Raw genomic sequence first — 20,029 nt, 5'->3', positions numbered from 1 at the left:
TCAACACTTCCTTACATGCTACCAGCAGCATAACCATGGGGAATTAGCAAGAAGCTCCCTAATGGGGAGGGCATTCCTGCTGACCAGTGTTCAGGACAGAGCATCCAGAGGATTGACAACCAGAAATCTAACCTATTGTAGTAGATGAATATATTGTGGGTGCTCCAAGAAGCTGCCTCACAAATGCTGCAGAAAATAAAGACGAAGGAAAACGATAAAAACACAGGTGTCTTGTCCATCAGTCACACAGAATAGAAAAGAAATAGGTAGTGGTAGTCAGCCCTATGTAAGGTAGGGGGGCAAAGCTGGTTTAATAAAGTTTCATTAAAAAATTCCATTCCCAATACACAGGGGCAGAAATACCCCCCCGATTGTACTGCTGGCAGGACGTAAGGGAACCTGCTTATATGATCACTGTATTTAAGCTGTCTGTCTATTTCCGGGGCATTTTTTTTTTTTTATGCACTGTCCACGTTGGATACTACTTGTTAGTAGGATCCACTGACAATTTGACCAATAAGCTTACCTGCTGCTCTGATCCCAACTAATGAGCTGGGATTAGTTAAGAAATCCTACAGCAAGTGTTTAGTTCCTCTGCAGCCGCAGCACAGGGGAAATGTTGCATTACGGAGTGCCTACTGAAATCAATGATCAGACAGGCAGAGTCCTCCAGAGGGAGGGAATCTCTTTGTAGCCACCCTCCACTTGTGCACTGCGGTGTAATATATGCGTTTCATGGTGCATTGTGGGTAGTAAGTGCTGAAAGATATAGGACTGATGCTTGACATAAAGAACACAAACTGCGCTGAATCCGATTTCTGATTTATTCAGATGGTTTGGGAGGCAAAAACAGTAAATTATCAGAATTATTCTCAATTTGGTTGAATCAGTAAAACCTGAATACTTAAAAAGGTGATACAGGGTACAGGATGCGACATTCCCGGAGCTTGCAGACATGATAAAAGGAAAGTGCCGTCACTTCAGGGAGGTCAGAGTGCAACAAAACTCTACTGTGAGCTGTATATTTTACATAACGCCAAATAACCAGAACTGAAGTTAGGTAAAGTGTGTGACGGGGAAACAAATTCTGTAACAATTGGAGAAGGATGTCACGCTTCCCTTTAAAGTTACTGTACTTGTGTTGTACCCAAACCAACAGCGCTAGCATAGGCGGATAAGATGTCGATGACTTGCTTCGTTTCTAGGGTGAGACGGGCCTCAGTTAACCAGTCATGAGCCACCCGTCTTGACTCTCCTCTCAACTGGTTCACAAATTTTGCCGCCAGCTCGAGGTCTCCATGTTCGATGCAATAGGAGGCATAAGAAAGCAGTTTAAACGTGTCCAGGTCCTCGGAGGTCAGCTCGCTGGGAGGTCGGAGTTGTTTAGGTTCAAACATAAGCATGGACTGTATGTAGGAGAGAAAATATTGGTAGAGACTGTTTCTGGTTTCATCAATCAGTGCCACCCGGCGGGCAAGATTACGGACGGTATAAAATCGAGCTCTCAGTGCCTCCTCGCTGTATACACCGCGCTGCAGGGACTCTTGGGGCAGGGCAGCGCTCAGAGCTTCTGTGAATTCGTTGTTGGAACAGCTTGCTCTTATTCCCTGGACTGCGCTCTCCAGGGCTTCGGTGGGTTGCTCTCCTGAAGCGGATCTCAAGGTAAATTTTAAAGCTTCAATGGAGAGCCACAAGTGATGGGCTTTTCTGGCCTCCTCTTCAGCAACGGCGTGTCCTGCACCAAGACATTCAAAATGAGTCAATGCTGTAGCCATTCTGAGTACTACTAAAGCGAATGGGACAAGCTTGTAGTACTCGGAACGACCGCTATAAATATGGTGTTCTGAGTGTGAACGGGTTCTTGCTCAGAAGTACACAAGCAAGAGGCTGTGGCCCTTCTACAAATGCTGCAGCCCCTTCAATCAAGTGATCTGTGGATCACCACTTGTTAGATAACCTTTTTACGGGAATTATCTATAGAGATATACTTGCCCCATTCTAGTCAGGTCCAGTGGTAACGCCACCTACGTCTGGCCTGGTTCACACATCAAGGTAAGTGATGTGGAGCTCTATTTGTCATTGACGTTCTAGAAGACTGGCTGACTGCCCCATTTTATTAGCTATACCAGTCCACTTCTCTGTTACTGCATCAACTGGGGCAGAGAAGGTGGCTTAGTCATTAAAGGGGTTGTCTGGGACTTAGATTTTTTTCTTCTATTGATGCCCTGTCCTCAGATCAGGTCATCATTAGATAATTGGCAGGGCTACGCCAATCATATTCCCGCTGATCATCTGATTACTGGTGCCACTACCACGAAGGAAACTGCAGGAAGCATAGTGAGCTGATTGCAGCACAGCAGCCCAGTTTGGTGTTGCAGACACAACTCCCATTGAGTTCAATAATAGAATTTAAAAAGGTCCCCAACACCACCTTCAAAATGAACCAGTCAGCCAGCCCTCTGCAATGACATTACTGACGGGGGGGGTCCATACCACAAGACCTAGGGTAGGTGCTGCAGCCACTTAATCCGCACTGGATTGGGCCAAGTAACTCTCCAGAGAATCCTTTTAAATAATACAATTTTAGCTAACTGCAGCCACCACTAGGGGGAGCTTAATGTATACAGCTCACATTGAACTGACTAATATGCATTTAGTTTCTATCTCTCCGTAGTGGCAGCTTCAGACAAAACTGCTTCTTTAACTTTGTTTATGCACTAAATTAGGAACTCTATGGCACTATAGGGGATTGAAGATAATATAGGGAAGTCTATAATTCATTGCGATAACATTATGCCCTCCAGTGAATCCTCAAAAAAAAAAAGTTCAGTTAAATTCTACAGATAAAAACCTTCCAAAATCTTACCTTCCACAGCCTCTTCAATACCCTTCAGCCTGGCATAGGCAGTGTTGATATCCAGCGTGAAGCCATCGAGCTGCTCCTGAGAGAGACGTCTGAACTGCATCTCTTGGTCTGAGAGTTTCTCTGACAGGTTCTGTGGATAAGAAGCACATTGTCAACCAGCTCCTGCTAAAGCCCAGGCCAGTCACCGACCAGTACCCAGCACAGAGCTCACCTGCTGGAACTCAGCCTTCAGCTCCTGCTCCTGGACACCGAGGACGTCCCTCAGGTGATCAGTGTGTGCGGCGGCTTGTCTGCGCAGCTGAGTCCTCATCTCCGCCTCCATCACCTCCCGCACTTCTTCCACCTGCAATAGATGAAGTTTAGGCTTTAATATTTCTCCTTTCTATCATGGCCAGCAATAGCTTTTTCACCAGTTTGTCGTAGCTGTTATGTGGGATCAGACCAGAGAGGTGGTCTTCACTTCTCAGGGCACCTATTACCCTGACTCCAGGTTACAAACTGTCCTTCCTAATGTTATGGCTGATCTGTGTATACACCAGCTTATCAGAAGTAATTGGACGACTGAGCAAGAATCAAAAGTAGTAGTAATTTCCATATGGATACTGTCTGTGGCATACATTCTACTTAAGTCTGATACACTTCAGCTGGTATTTCCCTCCATTCATCCTGCAAACATCTGATGAGTTATCTCAAAGAAGATGCATTAGCTCATAGACGTCTCCTAGTTGAGCGATTGATTTCAAGATGGAGTAGTGTGATTCATGACTTTATAGAACTTTCTTCCGATGAGCATACCTGGGTATGGAGGAGCCTGGGGAATGCCTTCTGCCTGAGTGTATTGTGCCAACAGTTACGTATGATGGAGGTTTTGTTATTGTCTCGGTCCGTTGGTTGTAGTAGTAAGAACCATGAACACGGAGGTTCACCTTGACATTCTAGATAATGTGCTGCTAACAATGTGACAATATTCTGGGAATGGTCGGCTATACTTCCAACAAGACAATGCGCCTCGTTACAAATCCAACAAGGTTTTACATTGGTTATACAATATGGATGTCTCACGATTGGACTGGGCTGCACAGAGCCCCAACCTGAACATCTTTTGGATGAACTGGATTGTCAGGTCAGGAAGTATGAGAGAACTTGCCAGATGTTTGCAGGATGAATGCAGGGAAATACCAAATAAAGTACCAATTAGTAGAAAGTATGCCACAGAGAGTATCTGATGCCATTAGGGCCAAAGAAGCCCCACTAAGTACTAACATATGGAAATAAACACTGCTATTGATTCTTGTTCAGATGTCCAATTACTTTTGGTAGGATAGTGTACATAGTGCAGTGTGATGTTGAACATGTATTCGGTTGCAGTACGGCACTGCATGCTACGTTATTAATAGCGGATACATAAACGCAGGTGCCAACTACAGGAACCATCTAAATTTGGTTCAGCAAATACCAGTATAAAATTATGAAATTTGGGAACCGCAGACAAAGCCTCCTACCACAACAACTGGGACTTCCTTACTGAATGATTCTCTGTAGGTTCTGGGTTGTGAATACAAGCGACTGCCCTCCTTTCTAACCCTACGTACTCCCTTGTATGTGTTATAAGACAACTTCCAGTACCTTCTTGTCCTGCTCCAGTTGGATCTCGGCACGGTAATGCTCCAATGCTTTGGACACGGCCGTTTCCAGAGCTTTGCTATCCTCCAGTTTCTGTTTTTCTAGTGCAATTTCAATGTGCTGCTGTTCCCGTACTCGGTAATCTGCAAGCTGCTTGTGTAACTGGTCGATGCGGCGGTGGGCATGGGCAATCAGAGAGTTCAGGTCTTCAGTGCTCAGCTTGCCAGCTGCACAGGAGAAAGCCAGTTAGAATATATACAGACTGAATTACTGTTGGGTTTTTCCACTGAGAACAAAAACTCCAAAACTCTTCCATAGGCAATGGGTTACATGTGGGCCAGCGTACCACCCCACTGCCTCCGTGGTTTCACAAAGAACTTTATAGATACTTTACTTTTCTTTTAAATAACATCTAGAGCCGCATTCAGAATTTTCACGTTTTCACTCATGCACTGCAGGACATGTTTATTCCTACAGCACATTATTGTATGCTGGGGTGCCTGCTAACACCGCCAGTACAAACACAGGGAGATAGGAGATTACCCAGCTTGTACGTGAATGGAAAACTAGTAAGTGTGAATGCAGCTCTGGATGTGCACAGAGAATAGGATTTGATGCAAGCCAAGCAGTTAACAAAACGTCCTCAACCTTTCTACATGAATTTATACTAGAGCCATTATATTTTATATTTAGAAATAAGTGTCGGGTGCAGAAACAAGAAGGAAGCGCAGCCACATAAGAGGCCACTAAGTACCAGATAAAGTTAAAGAGGCATTCTGGGACTTTGTTAACTTTTTTGTATTGACAACTAGAGATGAGTGAGCATACTCGGTAAGGACAATTACTCAATCGAGCATTCTCCTTAGGGAGTACCTGCCGCTCGGAAGAAAAGGTTCGGCTGCCGGCGCAGGTGAGAGGTGAGTTGCGGCAGTGAGCAGGTGGGAGCGGGGGTGAGAGGAAGAGAGAGATCTGCCCTCCGTTCCTCCCCGCTCTCCACCGGCAGCCAAACCTTTTCTTCCGAGCGGGCAGGTACTCGCTGAGGGCAATGCTCGCTCATCTCTATTGACAACCAACAGGTCATCAACAGATAATTGTCAGGGATCCACCGATCAACTGATTCCTGGGTCAGTAAAATCCGCGTGTGGCCCCTGCACAGGAGATCCGCACCTCTTGCCACCCATAGGGATGCATTAGCATTTGCGCGGCAAGTAAAAGCATGCGGATGCAATATTTTTTTTCCTAGCGTGCAGATCGCACGCATGGGAAGAAATCACAGCATGCACAATTATCCTGCGGGTCCCGCAGCGATGGTTACCATTGAAGTCAATGCAAGTTGTCCCTGCCGTGGCACACCTGCAGCTGTCACTGTGGAGGTGCCAAGGAGCCGCAGGAAAGCAGGGGATTCAAAAACAGAAAAGTCACCCGACGCTCCCGCCGTGCTGAAGAAAGAAGATCCGTCCGGCTCCGAGAAGACCCGCGCTAGACCCAGAGAGGTAAGAAACATTCTTTTCCTCTCCATGGCCGCTGGCACACATAGATACCACTGCGGGATTCAGCAGTGGTATCTGTGCGTACAAGTGGACATAAGGCCGAAGGCAAAAAAAACCCAGATGAGGTAGAAGCCAATTTTTCTCATTTTAGGAAAAAACTTCCTTCCCGACTCCAAAAGGAATAATCCCCAGCGACACCACAGGAGAATCAAAGTATTACACGGAGCCCAATTATATCAATGGGTTGTCTGTGTAATGCAGGACAGGGCAGGTCCTCCCGAGAGAAAGACGCTCTATGTAACCACCTTGTACTCTGGCCAAGAGATGAGGATCCTGAACAGGGGACCCCCGGCCCACACTGTAGACCACCCTCGGCCGCCATGAAGGGAATCCATTGGGAAAAGCTGCCTTTGCAGTGTCTGCCATGTTTCAGAGCCTTAGGAGCAAGAACGGGCCACGCTGCCTCCAATCCGCAGGAAAGTTAAAAGTAGGGGGGAAAAAAGTTTTTCTTGGCCAGGAGCTCCTACAGCAACCAACAACTGTCTGGTTACCTACCTACCGATAGGACAGGAAAACACTGAGGGGGATGGGAAGGGGGGCGGGGAGCTTTTAAACCCGTTTTTCGTGTCCTATCAGGAGCGGCAATCCCAGGTGATGCGGTCGTGGAGACAACTAGGGGAAAATGGGTTTTCTAAACTGGTCAGCAGTTTAGTCATATACTTGCTCGGTGATGATCTGACACCTTCAGGGCGAATAAGGTCTCATTTAGATGGGATGACAGTCGGCTAAATGACTGCACGAGCGGGTGGCGTCACCGCTAGGTTGTTAGCGTTAGTGCATAGATTATAGACAAGCAGATCACAGCTGGTACTCACTCAGCAGGGAACATTTACACTCAGCGAGAAGCAAACAAGGATTTTCATGCTGGTTGAAAGTGATCGACCAACGAACTGTAAACTAATAGCAGACGATGCATTAATATGTAATTATTGCGCAATAATCGTCCCGTGTAAAAGGCCTTTAAGACAAATGAGTACAAACCAGCCTCAGGTCAGGCCCATGAGCATCTGCACAATACCCCATTACTTACTCATCCGAGCAGCACTTTAGTACATAGATACAGGTGACAGACAACATGCAGAGTACAGGAGGAGTCAGTGTTAGAGGAGCGACAGGAGCAGAACTCACCTAGATCGGAAATCTCTGAAACAGAAAAAGGAAGGTTTAGAGAAGTTATTGCCAATGTGCAAAGCAACTTACAAGACTCTACATGGAGAGCTGACATGCCCCCACCCCAGCAGATAACACCCCAGCATACGTCCCATTCATCCCCTTTAGAGGGAGGATTGTCCCTGATCCCGCCCAATCCAAGAGGGTCATCAGGCTCCTAAAATTATATTGGCCTCCTCATGTAAGACTGAGAGCAGAGTGGGAGGTATGCTGGAGCGGAGCAGGGGCAGCGCAATAGTAAGAGTCACTGACACAAGCAGGAAGTGTAAAACCCCAGAAAAGATGGTGGAAACAAATGTAACACTAAGGCTGGGTTCACACAAAGGCTTTCTGCACGGAAGTTCCACCTGCAATTTTAACCCCAGGATTAAGCAGCAAAGTGGACGAGATTTGCAAAAATCATGCCCACACGCTGCTGCCGATCCGTTGCGGCCATGCAGCGCTGAAACTGACATGCGGTGCGGAATTCAAAGCTGTGACATGTCAATTGTATCGCTGTTTCCGCTGCCGGCTCTCTCCTCTCTATGGGGCGAGATGGCCGCAGCAGAATACAGGCGGACAAGCAGCTTCAAAAGCTGCAACTCAGCTGCAGAAATCCTGCGGAATTTCCGTGTGGATCCACTGCAGTCATTCCGGGAGTTTTCCGCCTCGTGTGAACCCAGTCTAAGCGTATAATACAGTCACACGAAACATATACAGTAAATGTGAGCAGGATCTGTTGGCCCTCCTGAAATGTCCATTTTAATAAACATTTGTATGCTACATAAAACATTTTGGAGCATCTTTTCTTAAAACCATTCCTCTGTTGCTCCTCCTGGAAATGTATAACCAAGTGGCATTACCATTCTCCTTGTCAATGGGGTGTAACCCTACAAAGCCTGGTATGGACAGGGCAGTGACACAGTGTGTATGGACAGGGCTTATTAAAGGGGGCTGTGGACAACAACCAAAAATAAAAAAAATAAAAAGAGGGCTCCAAAACAATGAAGGTAGCCATGCTCACCCATCTATCCAGCACGGCAGCCCCCCGTGTTTGTACATGAATGGCTACCACCTGGCCACTGCAGCCAATCAGAGCCGCAGCAGTCATGTGCCTGGTATGACAGCTCAGATGCTCGGAGCCCTGAAGCCAAGAGAACGGCATGTGACCGCTGCAGCCACTGATTGTTTACAAATGGCTACCACCTTACCGTTGCAGCCAAAGACTGGGAAGACAGTGGGAGCCACAGCGACACAGGAACGAACTGCGAGTACGACAACTTCTACGGTTCAAATAGATTTGGATCCATTTTTAAAAATTTGTCCGCACCTGGACAACCCCTTTAACAAGGAAAGGGTAACGACCGTTTCTTCGTACACTTCCAGGACAACGGACGAATTTGGCTGCAAAATTGTTATTTTATGGGGAACACAAGTATGTACTAAAACAGACACGTCAGGAGAGGCAACAGATCATCTTTAGGGCCACGGCTTCACAGCAACGCTCATGAGGAGTCTCAGTAAAATCTTTTCAAGGTTTCACCATGGGGGTGTAAAAAAAAAAAAAAAGTTGCAAGCGGCCAGTGCAAGACGAACAAAGTCAAATTTCTCCAACAGTTGCAGCTTATTTGCGACAGTTAGGGCTCATTCACACGGGCGTATTCTCACTGCGTATTACGAATGCCTATTTCCTATTCACCTATTACCCACTGAAGGGCTGCGTATGAAATGCTGTTTCTTCGCGCGCATTGCAAAGGGGCAGCGCTTTAAAACGGCATAGAGTAAGGAATTTGAAAAAAAAAAACATTGCACATGTCCGTGACGTCAGTGCCTATCGCAGCCCTCTGTAGTCTGTCGGCAGAGCGAATAGGCTGTGATGTGTACAACTCTGTGTGGTACTTGCAGCTTTGTACGCATATGCCTGTGTGAATGAGCCTTAAGGCCATTTGCGGTAACTCTTACCACTGACACCTTAGTACTGCAGCGTGATGCCTTAGTACTGAGGTGATCACCACATACAGGACACATAAATGAGAAGTTACTATTACGAGATTACGAAAAGTCAACAAAATCCCTGACTACCCCCAAACAACCCCAAGCCCCACCACTACTCCCTTCGCAGGATGTACTAACATCTATTTGCACCCATCGTGGTCACAAGTTGCACAGCAGTGAATGCAAAGAGAGATTGTACAAGACATGCAGCATGCAGTTATGGGATCTAGTAACACAGGCCATGCAGAAAAGAGAAAAACAGTAAAAAACCCAGAGATTAGAACAAGTCTTTGATGTGTTCCAAGCCACATGATATACCTCTCATTTTCACTTGTACTGTACTGGTTGACACATCAGATTACTGGGAATGTGGTGCCACCACATGGTGGAACAGAGAACTGCACTCATGCTAAGTTTTGCAGCCCCAGCTCTGTGTACAGGCAGACTAGATACTGCTGGATACAGATGGGACATCTTAAAGACAAGTCCTTGCTATAACTGCCTCCTTTTCAGAGCACTTCTACTAATCTACTAGGTATGGAAGGCTCCATTCCCATCGCCCTGGGTGTGATCGGCCCTTTCCTCTACACTGGATACGATTATAATCCAGCAAATTGTGTCACATCCGAGGGAACAAGACAAGGCTGCAAGTCAGGGAAGAAAGCTGTCCAAGCCTCATCCACAGACACCTCACATAACCAGAGGCTGTAATGGAGTGATCAATATATAGCAAGTTAAATAGCAAGGAGCCCCGGCAGGTGGAGAAGAGAAATGTGATCAGATCAGTGTCAGAGGATCGGCTCCATTCATCCCCAACTCCTTGATTAAGAGGGTATCCCCATCTTATAAAGCAATGGCTTTAGGATCAGTGGGCTTCCCCTGCTTGATCCGGGTGGTCTCCCAGCAGCAGGCATCGTGAAATTATCTGGCAAACAACTCACAAAAATTAGGTTATCAGCGGACCCTTGCAGATATTTACAACGGTGCCGCAGGCCAGCTGAGGCTTAAAGCCACTACGCCAACAGCTTCCAGACCTCAGTTGATCGGCAGGCATCCGCCACATGGAATCCCCATCGATCAGCTGCTCTTCTAGGCCAATGTCAGTGCAACACAACCAATAGGTCCACATCGGTAGTCAGAAGTCAATGGGAGTGATGTCTTCTATCGTACTTCTGACCACAATGAGGAGCTGAAAGGAGCTACATGGGGTTGTCTTCAGCTCCTGAAAGTCGAAAACAGCCGATGGAGCAGAAGCGCTCTGAAGGTGAAAGTGCAGGTACTCTAAGCATGATCAGATGTGACAGGAGGCATCACAGAAATTCAGAAGTATGATATGGAAGGGAAGGAAAAAAATCAATATTTAACCTATTGAGGAATCACGCAGTATAAACTTCAAGCACATGACGGACTCTGTATAGCAGCGCATGCAGGTTGTTTAAATCCCCCGGCCCCCATAGAGCAGACACCTGTCACTTATCCTGTGGATAGCTGATAAATGCAGATTCAGGGAAAACTCCTTTAAAGGGATTGTCCAGGGTTAGAAAAAAAATGGCTGCCTTCTTCCAAACACAGGAATATTTTATGAAATATAGGAATACTTCGGGTTATATAAAATACAATTCTAATTGCCAAAAGCAAATAATACCCATAGATTATATCCCCTGAAATATAATCTAAATACTGTATTATCCAAACCCTTTCCCATAAGGTTGTGTGTAGTACTGCAGCTCAGCTCCATTGAAGTGAATAAGTGCTGAGTTGCAATACCAGACACAACCAATGGCCAATGGTGGCACTGTGTTTAGAAGTAGCCATTATTTTCTAACCTTGGACAACTCCTTTAATGAGTCCTTTCGCCTAGTTGTGGCAATCCACCGTAGCCACCGATGTATCATCACGTCCTAGAACAGTTTCTGGCTCCGTGTCATGCATTTCTACGATGCAGACACACAATTTAGTATATTCACGAATGGATGGATAAAAGGAGTCTTTTCGATTACAGAAACAAAAGTTTTAGCAAAGTATTCGGCACTAATCTGGTGCAAGCATTACATTTCACCATAAGACCAGGAGAAAATAAAGGTGAAGTCTAATGAATTGTACAACAGGTCTGGGCTGTACTCTGCTGGGTGGTTGTATATAGGACAGCAGACACTTACTCAACCCCTTCCAGCCAGGCTGCACCTCCGGTGTGATGCTGTCCAGCTCTTTTTGGAAATCTTCTCGGGCGACGGCCACTAGTTCATGGTACTGAGCCACAATCTTCGCTTCCGACTGAGCAGATTGTACCTACAATAAGAGCACAAGGGTCAGATCATCAACCTAAGCATTACCAATATAGCGTGTGTATACAAAGTGTAGAAAAAATGCTGTCATTGTCTGGATTTATACACAACTGGGTCTACAGTTGCCCATACACAAAATAAAGTCAGAGAGGTATTGTTGGGGCGCAGAGGCGGGCCGTGTTGATGGCCCAGAGGCGGGCCGTGTTGATGGCCCAGAGGCGGGCCGTGTTGATGGCCCAGAGGCGGGCCGTGTTGATGGCCCAGAGGCGGGCCGTGTTGATGGCCCAGAGGCGGGCCGTGTTGATGGCCCAGAGGCGGGCCGTGTTGATGGCCCAGAGGCTGGCCGTGTTGATGGCCCAGAGGCTGGCCGTGTTGATGGCCCAGAGGCTGGCCGTGTTGATGGCCCAGAGGCTGGCCGTGTTGATGGCCCAGAGGCTGGCCGTGTTGATGGCCCAGAGGCTGGCCGTGTTGATGGCCCAGAGGCTGGCCGTGTTGATGGCGCAGAGGCTGGCCGTGTTGATGGCGCAGAGGCTGGCCGTGTTGATGGCGCAGAGGCTGGCCGTGTTGATGGCGCAGAGGCTGGCCGTGTTGATGGCGCAGAGGCTGGCCGTGTTGATGGTCCAGTCTGACCGGTTTCCCAGGTGATCTGGGGTGTTCCTTCTGTATTAACTCCAATCTACCACCCTAGTTGGACATTTTCAAAGGAGATGTCTGAAACAGACAGGTGACTAACTGCCAATGCATAGGTTACGTGCACAATGTGTAGAGCTGCAAGATGATATGCAGCTCTGATCACTGTGCGAGATCTGAGCCATGAGCTGCCAGAGAGCAGGACCAGCATTAGGATGGCTCCGGCCGTGTGTTCTTACCCAACATGAATAAGACATGAGAATGCTGCCCTGCACTACATTTCATCCTACAATGTCTTCTGTGTTACGTACCTCAGCCATTCACAGTATCTGCTAAATGTATGTATATTCATAGACCAAAGCCCTTACTTTTTATAGTATGCATCATCTTCTATTCTAGGATATCCTAGGTGATAGGTGTGATGAGAATGCATAACACAAACAATGGGCTGTGCTCAGAGAATGAGAAATGTTCATGCAGCTGATATATTGGTAAGACTGCTGCCTGCACTACTTGACTTGCCATGTTGTGGAGGGAGAAAGCACTGCCATGACCCACATAGCCCCATGCCCACCTCTGCTTGGCAGACACACGGGGGTAGCTTGAACGGCCGGCCACCAAAGAGATTTACAGTTGATCATTAAAAAGCACCAGCAATTGAAGACTCAACTTTTCTCTTTTCAGCCATCAGGGAGTAGAAAGTGCAAACTGGTCTGAGTGAGAACGTCTTCAATATAAACGAGTGCTACAGATGTGTAGGATATGCCGAATTATTGCGCGACAACCCCTTTGATTCAGTACATTATATATTAGTCCTCAAGTCTAGCTTCTCACACACTTTACCTTTTTAACAACGTTATCCAGGTCCACGATCATACGATGCAGGTTTTCCTCAGCTGAAATAATATGAGGTTTGGCGCCATTGATGGCTTTCTTCTTGGTTTCATCAATAACACCATGCATCCTCTCCAGATCCTCCCTGAAACAGAATCGCGATAAGTCATTGACAAGCGAGCAGAGGGCATGCTTAAGAAATCAATGGTTCTTAAGATGACGATGCACATTTACAATCCCACCACCCAATATTTTGTATTGTGCAAACAGATCGTTGTAGCGTGGGTACTACATAGTCCAAGAAGTGTCATGCAGAAAACATGGTTATAATTTACTACTGCGTAGGGTGGCTGGAAGCAATAGGCTTATATAGAACAGGCTCATACGAACTTTGCTTTGAGTAGAGCATCAGCTGCCTCATCCACAGCTTTGCTGCGCACCTTCAAGGCATCTTCCAAATCCCTCCACTGCAAGGACTTCTGATCAGCTGCGACCTAAGAAGGAGGTTGCGATCGCCACTTAGAAACAAACTAGGAACTTACAACCAATTAAATTTATGCAAGTCAGACAGGAACTGGTATCTACTCACCTGGGTGTCATCCATTGCTTCACGCAGCTTCTGCGCATGGAAGTTGACGGCTTGTACAGCAGACTCCTGTAACGTGATGGAATGGAGGGTGATGCGGGCGGTATTGCTCAGAGCTTCCTCTAGTAAAACAGCTATAGCTAAGGAAAGAAGAAATCTTGCATAAATATAACACACTCCTCCAACAGATAAATACATTAAAAATACAAGGAAAGGCATTAGTAGGCATGTGGTAAAGGCTACAGCTGCCAGTAGGCATGTGGACCTCCAGGGTCATCTGGTCCAACCCCCTGCTCAATGCAGGATCTCTAACTCATCCCAGACAGATATTTGTCCAGCCTTTGTTTGAAGACTTCCAGTGAAGGAGAACTCACCACCTCCCGTAGTAACCTGCTCCACTCATTGATCACCCTCACTGTCAGAAAGTTTTTTCTAATATCTAATCTGTCTCCTCCCTTTCAGTTTCATCCCATTGCTTCTAGTCTTTCCTTGTACAAATGAGAATAGGGCTGTTCCCTCTGCACTGTGACAGCCCTTCAGATATTTGTAGACAGCTATTAAGTCTCCTCTCAGCCTTCTTTTTTGCAAGCTAAACATTCCCATATCCTTTAACCGTTCCTCATAGGACATGATTTGCAGACCGCTCACCATCTTGGTAACTCTTCTCTGAACTTGCTCCAGTTTGTCTATGTCTTTTTAAAGTGGGGTGCCCAGAACTGGACACAGTATTCCAGATGAGGTCTGACTAAGAGTAGAGGCGGATAATTACTTCACGTGATCTAGACTCTATGCTTCTCTTAATACATCCCAGAATTGTGTTTGCCTTTTTGGCTGCTGCATCATATTGTTGACTCATGTTCAGTCTATGATCTATCAGTATACCCAAGTCTTTTTCCCATGTGCTGCTGCTTAGCCCAATTCCTCCCATTCTGTATATGCTTTCTTCATTTTTCTTGCCCAGATGTAGGACTTTACATTTTCCCATTAAATACTATTCTATTAGTCACCGCCCACTGTTCGAGCTTGTCTAGATCGTTTTGAATCCTCTCTCTTCTCTAGTGTTAGATATCCTTCCTAGTTTTGTGTAGTAGCCAATTTTGACCTTAAAGGGGTTATCCAGTTAAAGTATTGATGGCCTATTCTCAAGATGGGCCATCAATGTTAAATCAGCAAAGGTCTGTTGGCTGGACCCCTGCTGATCAGCAGTCTTCCACTGGAAGATTGTGCAGGCGCAGCTTCAGTGACCTGGGTGATCACCATAACATGCATGTATGGTGAAGTGTGAGAAGGGGTTAAAAGACGTATACTGATGTTCAGATGCACAGGTGTTAAAAAAAAAATTGACAACTGCACACAAAAACGGTTGGCAACTTCTCGTACAGACAGTTCTCTTCTGTGGAATGACAAAAGACAGTGTAGACTCAGCCGAAAACAACCCTTACAGCTTGCATCAATCATGACCTACATTCAATTTTTTCTTTTTCTTCTTTCTCCTGCTGTACGAGGCGTGCAGCCACCTCCTCCGCGGGACGTTCCTTCAGGTGGGGAGACTCCTCATGCTCACACTCCTTACAGTGTTCTGTTTGTGTGGAGGGAGAGAATGGATTTAGAACGCTACAATTATACATTATACACACTTCACATTTTGAATATTAAAAGTCCTGTGTGGGAGCACAAAAAAAAAAAAACTCAGGAGGCCAAGACTAGACTGAACCGGGTCCTCCTTTCCTCATGGACCTCATAGAAGGGTTATGAGCTTCCTCTATAGTACAAGCCTTGAAACAACCATCCGATCCTGGACAAACTAAGATGGCCAAAGGCTTCACCGACTGCCAGACACACATTGTGCATTGTATAAGATTAGCCAGTGAGTAGTGTAGTGTCCTTAGACTGATGCACTAGTGAGCATGTTACTGTTCCTTAGGCTTTTCTACGAACAGGACAATTGAGTGACAAGACTGCTGCAGGCATTATAATGAAGCCCATTCTAAATTTATAATTTTGCAGTGTTTATTAAGACTATGTAAACTGTTGTGAATAGTCCACTTTTTTTGCATTTACCTGTACTTGCTGGGTGTTTTGGTTTATGCTCTCCTGTTTCAGCTACTGTGGGAACATGTTCTTCATGCACCACAGCTGCTGGGACTGAAACTGCATCACCGGTGGCAGAAATGATCTGCGCTACATGTGACGGAGCTAGAAAAGGGGCAAAAAAAAATCATTACAGCTAACGTAAAACATAACTGGAATAAAAAAGGGAAAAACACTCAAAAAATTCAAGTTTAAAAGGAAGTCTGTCAGGCGGTTTTATAAGTCTATAGACGGCACTACGTGGCACTGCATAATGAATAAAGCGGTGCCTTAATTTCCTCCCTCGAAGGCACGATCTAGAGATATAGCCCTCTAAGCGCTTCCCGCACTGTATGCAGATTTACGGTGAACCGTCTGGTGAGCAGTTCACCTCTAGCTGCAGTTCAGACGCTCTTTCTTTCTCCAAAAAAACACCCTCTTCATGGCGGATTGATATCCCTAGCATTGGGCTGCTGGAGACGTCATGCATTCCACCTAATGTGGATAGCACTGAGGATAGCACATGTGAATGAAGTCATTCCACACGAGCGGAAGCCACAGCACATGCACCCGCTCCCTCCGTGCAGTCAGGCGCGCTGTGGATGGATCGCAATGGCAGCTGGAGACGTCAATCAGCAATAACGGGGCCTTTTTTTTGGAGGAAGAGAGCCTACATTGCAGTGTGAGATGAACCGGCCGGAACACGGTCCACTGACAATTAGCATACAGCGCTTAGAAGGCTGTATCTCCAAATGGGAGGAGGGAGAAATAAAAAGGTACCATTTTCTTAATCCTGCAGTGCCACATATTACAGTCTATAGGGTTTAGTCCGGGCTCACACGAACGGGTCTGATTCCGCATGCAGGAGGCCCGCAGTGTATTCCGGCTGTGATCTCCTGTAACTGTATTGCAAATGATTGCGGCGGCTCGCAGACAGTCATGCGCAGTACAGGTTTTTTTCTTCTCTTTGGGTACCTGCGTTATTGCGGTAAATACAATGTTAATTGCGTTTGGCTGCGGGTCTGACGCAATTAGATTCTTGTGAGAACCACCTTATAAGTGCTAAACTAACCTGACAGACGTCCTTTAATGTACATGACCGTCATGGTACTTATAAACACACACAAAATGTACCTATTACTGTTTCACCAGGTGCAGGGGCCGCCTCCAGACTTTCTTTCTTAGGTAGTTTGGAATCCTTCATCACTTCGGATACTGAAGAAATCTTTAGTGGACCAGAAGTCTTCACCTGGGACACAAATCAGAGATAAAAAGCCATACTTGACTTGTTCCACTGGACTAAGTCTAGCAGAAATCACACAATACAAGCCTATTTGAGGTCAGCAACGGAGAGACGTATAGGCTTCTACCGTATGCTAATTCAGCATTTTCATGAGACTGTAATACTAGCGATACATGTAGCGGTTTGCAATGTGTGGTTTACATAAGCTTTAACGGGTATTCCCATCTCAAACGGATCGATAGCATATGCTCTCATTTTATTATAGGTGTGGGGTCCGACCTCTGGGGCCCCAATCAATCCTAAGGATGAATGAGCAGCAGCGCTGATTCCGCACCGTGGCCCCTTGGTTGCCCAGCTGTGCAAACAAACGCATGCACATGGCGGACACTTTGTCAGGCACTGCAGGCAGCGGGGCCGGGATGCTGCCATGGGTGGAACAGCACTCCTTCCTGCTGACCAATATAGGTCCCAGAAATCAGATTCCCAATAATGACATAATGATGGCCTATTTTAAGGAGCAATTCATTTTAAGTAAAAAGGTCCTTTTAGGCGGGCTGAGTTCTCGGTCCAGTCTAACCAACGCCAATCAAAACGCATGTCGATCAGCACTACTTTAATTTCCCTTTTACAATGGGTAAGAATCGACCAATGACGAGGAACGATGATAATTACAGTTGTTCATGTGCATAAGCTAGCTCATACAAGATGTACAGCTGATCAGACAGCATTTCTATGCTTGATGAAACTGAATGATCAGCCAAGCAAACGAGCCAAAAAGATGAAAAGATGTGGAGACAACGCTACTTACTGGTTTCTTTGGCAGTGATGCGCTGTATGGTGCGGGTCCTAAGGCTAGCTCAAAAAGTTTGTCAGAATAAGGAACAGACTTCTCCACATTTTCACGGAACTTTGGGTCCCAGCTGGCATACAGTACAGTGCCCCCGACACCGCCACCTGCGAAGAGGAGCCCTGCAGCAACGATCTTACCGGCAGAGGGCCTAAAAAAAAACAAAGAAACATACTTACTGCAAATATCAGTGGTACAAGTCATTTCAAAGTCTATACTAGCCTCTTCTAGTGCCGCACCATTCAAATACATGTTGATCTAGAAAAAGAAAATGCGGCAAAGAGTACACCCAATGTCACACAGACATTGTATAAAATAAATAAATGAAGTAAGAAAACCCTAGAAAAACATTACAACATAAGACTTCAGAGAAAACACAAACAGAGAAAATCGATGGCAGAAAAAGCCCACATGGTCCATCTACTCCGCACTATTACCTAATCATGTCCCTTAGGATAAACAGAGGATATCCCAGCAGCTTGAATTCATTTATTGGTGATTTTCCAATCACATCTGCTGGAGGTTTGTTCCTGGCATTTACTACTCTCTTTCTTTAAAATAATATTTTCCGCCAGTCTTTCTGATCTCCACCCAACTGATGTTTAAATTTCTTTCCTCCAGAACCTTCTTAATACCTTTAACATATATAAAGGTTTCCATCATGTCCCCCCTCTCCCTTTTCTCCTCCTGTAACACATATAAAGGTTTCCATCATGTCCTCCTCTCCCTTCTCTCCTCCTGTAACATATATAATGGTTTCCATCATGTCCCGCTCTCCCTTCTCTCATCCTGTAACATATATAAAAGGTTTCCATCATGTCCCCTCTCCCTTCTCCCCTCATGTAACGTATATAAAGGTCTCCATCATGTCCCCCTCTCCCTTCTCTCCTCCTGTAACATATATAAAGGTTTCCATCATGTCCCCCCTCTCCCTTCTCTCCTCCAGTAACACATATAAAGGTTTCCATCATGTCCACCTCTCCCTTCTCTCCTCCTGTAACATATATAAAGGTTTCCATCATGTCCCCCCTCTCCCTTTTCTCCTCCTGTAACACATATAAAGGTTTCCATCATGTCCTCCTCTCCCTTCTCTCCTCCAGTAACACATATAAAGGTTTCCATCATGTCCACCTCTCCCTTCTCTCCTCCTGTAACATATATAAAGGTTTCCATCATGTCCCCCCTCTCCCTTTTCTCCTCCTGTAACACATATAAAGGTTTCCATCATGTCCTCCTCTCCCTTCTCTCCTCCTGTAACACATATAAAGGTTTCCATCATGTCCACCTCTCCCTTCTCTCCTCCTGTAACATATATAAAGGTTTCCATCATGTCCCCCCTCTCCTTTTTCTCCTCCTGTAACACATATAAAGGTTTCCATTATGTCCTCCTCTCCCTTCTCTCCTCCTGTAACATATATACAGGTTTCCATCATGTCCCTCCTCTCTCTTCTCTCCTCCTGTAACATATATAAAGGTTTCCATCATGTCCACCTCTCCCTTCTCTCCTCCTGTAACATATATAATGGTTTCCATCATGTCCCGCTCTCCCTTCTCTCATCCTGTAACATATATAAAAGGTTTCCATCATGTCCACCTCTCCCTTCTCTCCTCCTGTAACATATATAAAGGTTTCCATCATGTCCTCCTCTCCCTTCTCTCCTCCTGTAACATATATAAAGGTTTCCATCATGTCCACCTCTCCCTTCTCTCCTCCTGTAACATATATAAAGGTTTCCATCATGTCCACCTCTCCCTTCTCTCCTCCTGTAACATATATAATGGTTTCCATCATGTCCTCCTCTCCCTTCTCTCCTCCTGTAACATATATAAAGGTTTCCATCATGTCCACCTCTCCCTTCTCTCCTCCTGTAACATATATAAAGGTTTCCATCATGTCCACCTCTCCCTTCTCTCCTCCTGTTGTGAGGGTATATATATATATTGCCATATGTGTTTTTTATGCTTTTATACCTATATGCAAGTTTTATTCAATTCCAAATGAGAAAAAACTTTAATACTTCGCCTTACATCAGATATGCCAAGGCTGAGAGAGATGTTCTAAGAAATTCAGAGAAGATACGGAACCAGACAAGGCCGCATGTACTTGGCCAATTTCCCAGAAGCGCTGGAACAAGATATCAAGATGTTCAAATGTACATGACTGTTATATGTTTTTCACTGTCTCAGTCCGCAAAACCGGACTGCCCATATATGGTTATGAGCCCATCACCCCCTAGTGGTGAGAGGGCAGAGGGTATAAGATCTCATGTAATCTGTAATAAAGTGCGCAGTTTTTTCTCCCGTGTGAGAAACTATACCAGACCTCTGTGTGGTGTCTATTCTTACGGCCG

At 45.8% G+C, this 20,029-nt stretch overlaps 1 protein-coding gene across 2 annotated transcripts in view; it reads right to left on the bottom strand.

Annotated features, from left to right (window-relative positions):
• Positions 1-810: 810 nt before the first annotated feature.
• Positions 811-20,029, bottom strand: part of IMMT (inner membrane mitochondrial protein) — a 42,716-nt gene continuing 23,497 nt past the window's right edge. The window contains exons 3-15 of one of the 2 annotated variants that reach the window (XM_066572986.1): positions 17,640-17,829; positions 16,723-16,837; positions 15,580-15,714; positions 14,984-15,097; positions 13,522-13,658; positions 13,323-13,426; positions 12,942-13,077; positions 11,343-11,472; positions 7,168-7,182; positions 4,493-4,716; positions 3,078-3,209; positions 2,867-2,996; positions 811-1,735 (exon numbers count right to left, since the gene is read on the bottom strand). In XM_066572986.1, coding sequence (XP_066429083.1) covers positions 1,128-1,735; positions 2,867-2,996; positions 3,078-3,209; positions 4,493-4,716; positions 7,168-7,182; positions 11,343-11,472; positions 12,942-13,077; positions 13,323-13,426; positions 13,522-13,658; positions 14,984-15,097; positions 15,580-15,714; positions 16,723-16,837; positions 17,640-17,829 — 2,170 coding nt within the window. In that variant the 3' untranslated portion in view covers positions 811-1,127. The remainder of the gene's footprint in view (positions 1,736-2,866; positions 2,997-3,077; positions 3,210-4,492; positions 4,717-7,167; positions 7,183-11,342; positions 11,473-12,941; positions 13,078-13,322; positions 13,427-13,521; positions 13,659-14,983; positions 15,098-15,579; positions 15,715-16,722; positions 16,838-17,639; positions 17,830-20,029) is intronic. The other variant, XM_066572987.1, reaches the window with a different exon arrangement.

The sequence above is a fragment of the Eleutherodactylus coqui genome, chromosome 7 (assembly GCF_035609145.1).
Source record: "Eleutherodactylus coqui strain aEleCoq1 chromosome 7, aEleCoq1.hap1, whole genome shotgun sequence".
In the NCBI taxonomy this organism is placed as follows: Eukaryota; Metazoa; Chordata; class Amphibia; order Anura; family Eleutherodactylidae; genus Eleutherodactylus; species Eleutherodactylus coqui.
The sequence above is the reverse complement of the archived record's forward strand: the minus strand, read 5'-3'. Positions and strand labels throughout refer to the sequence as shown.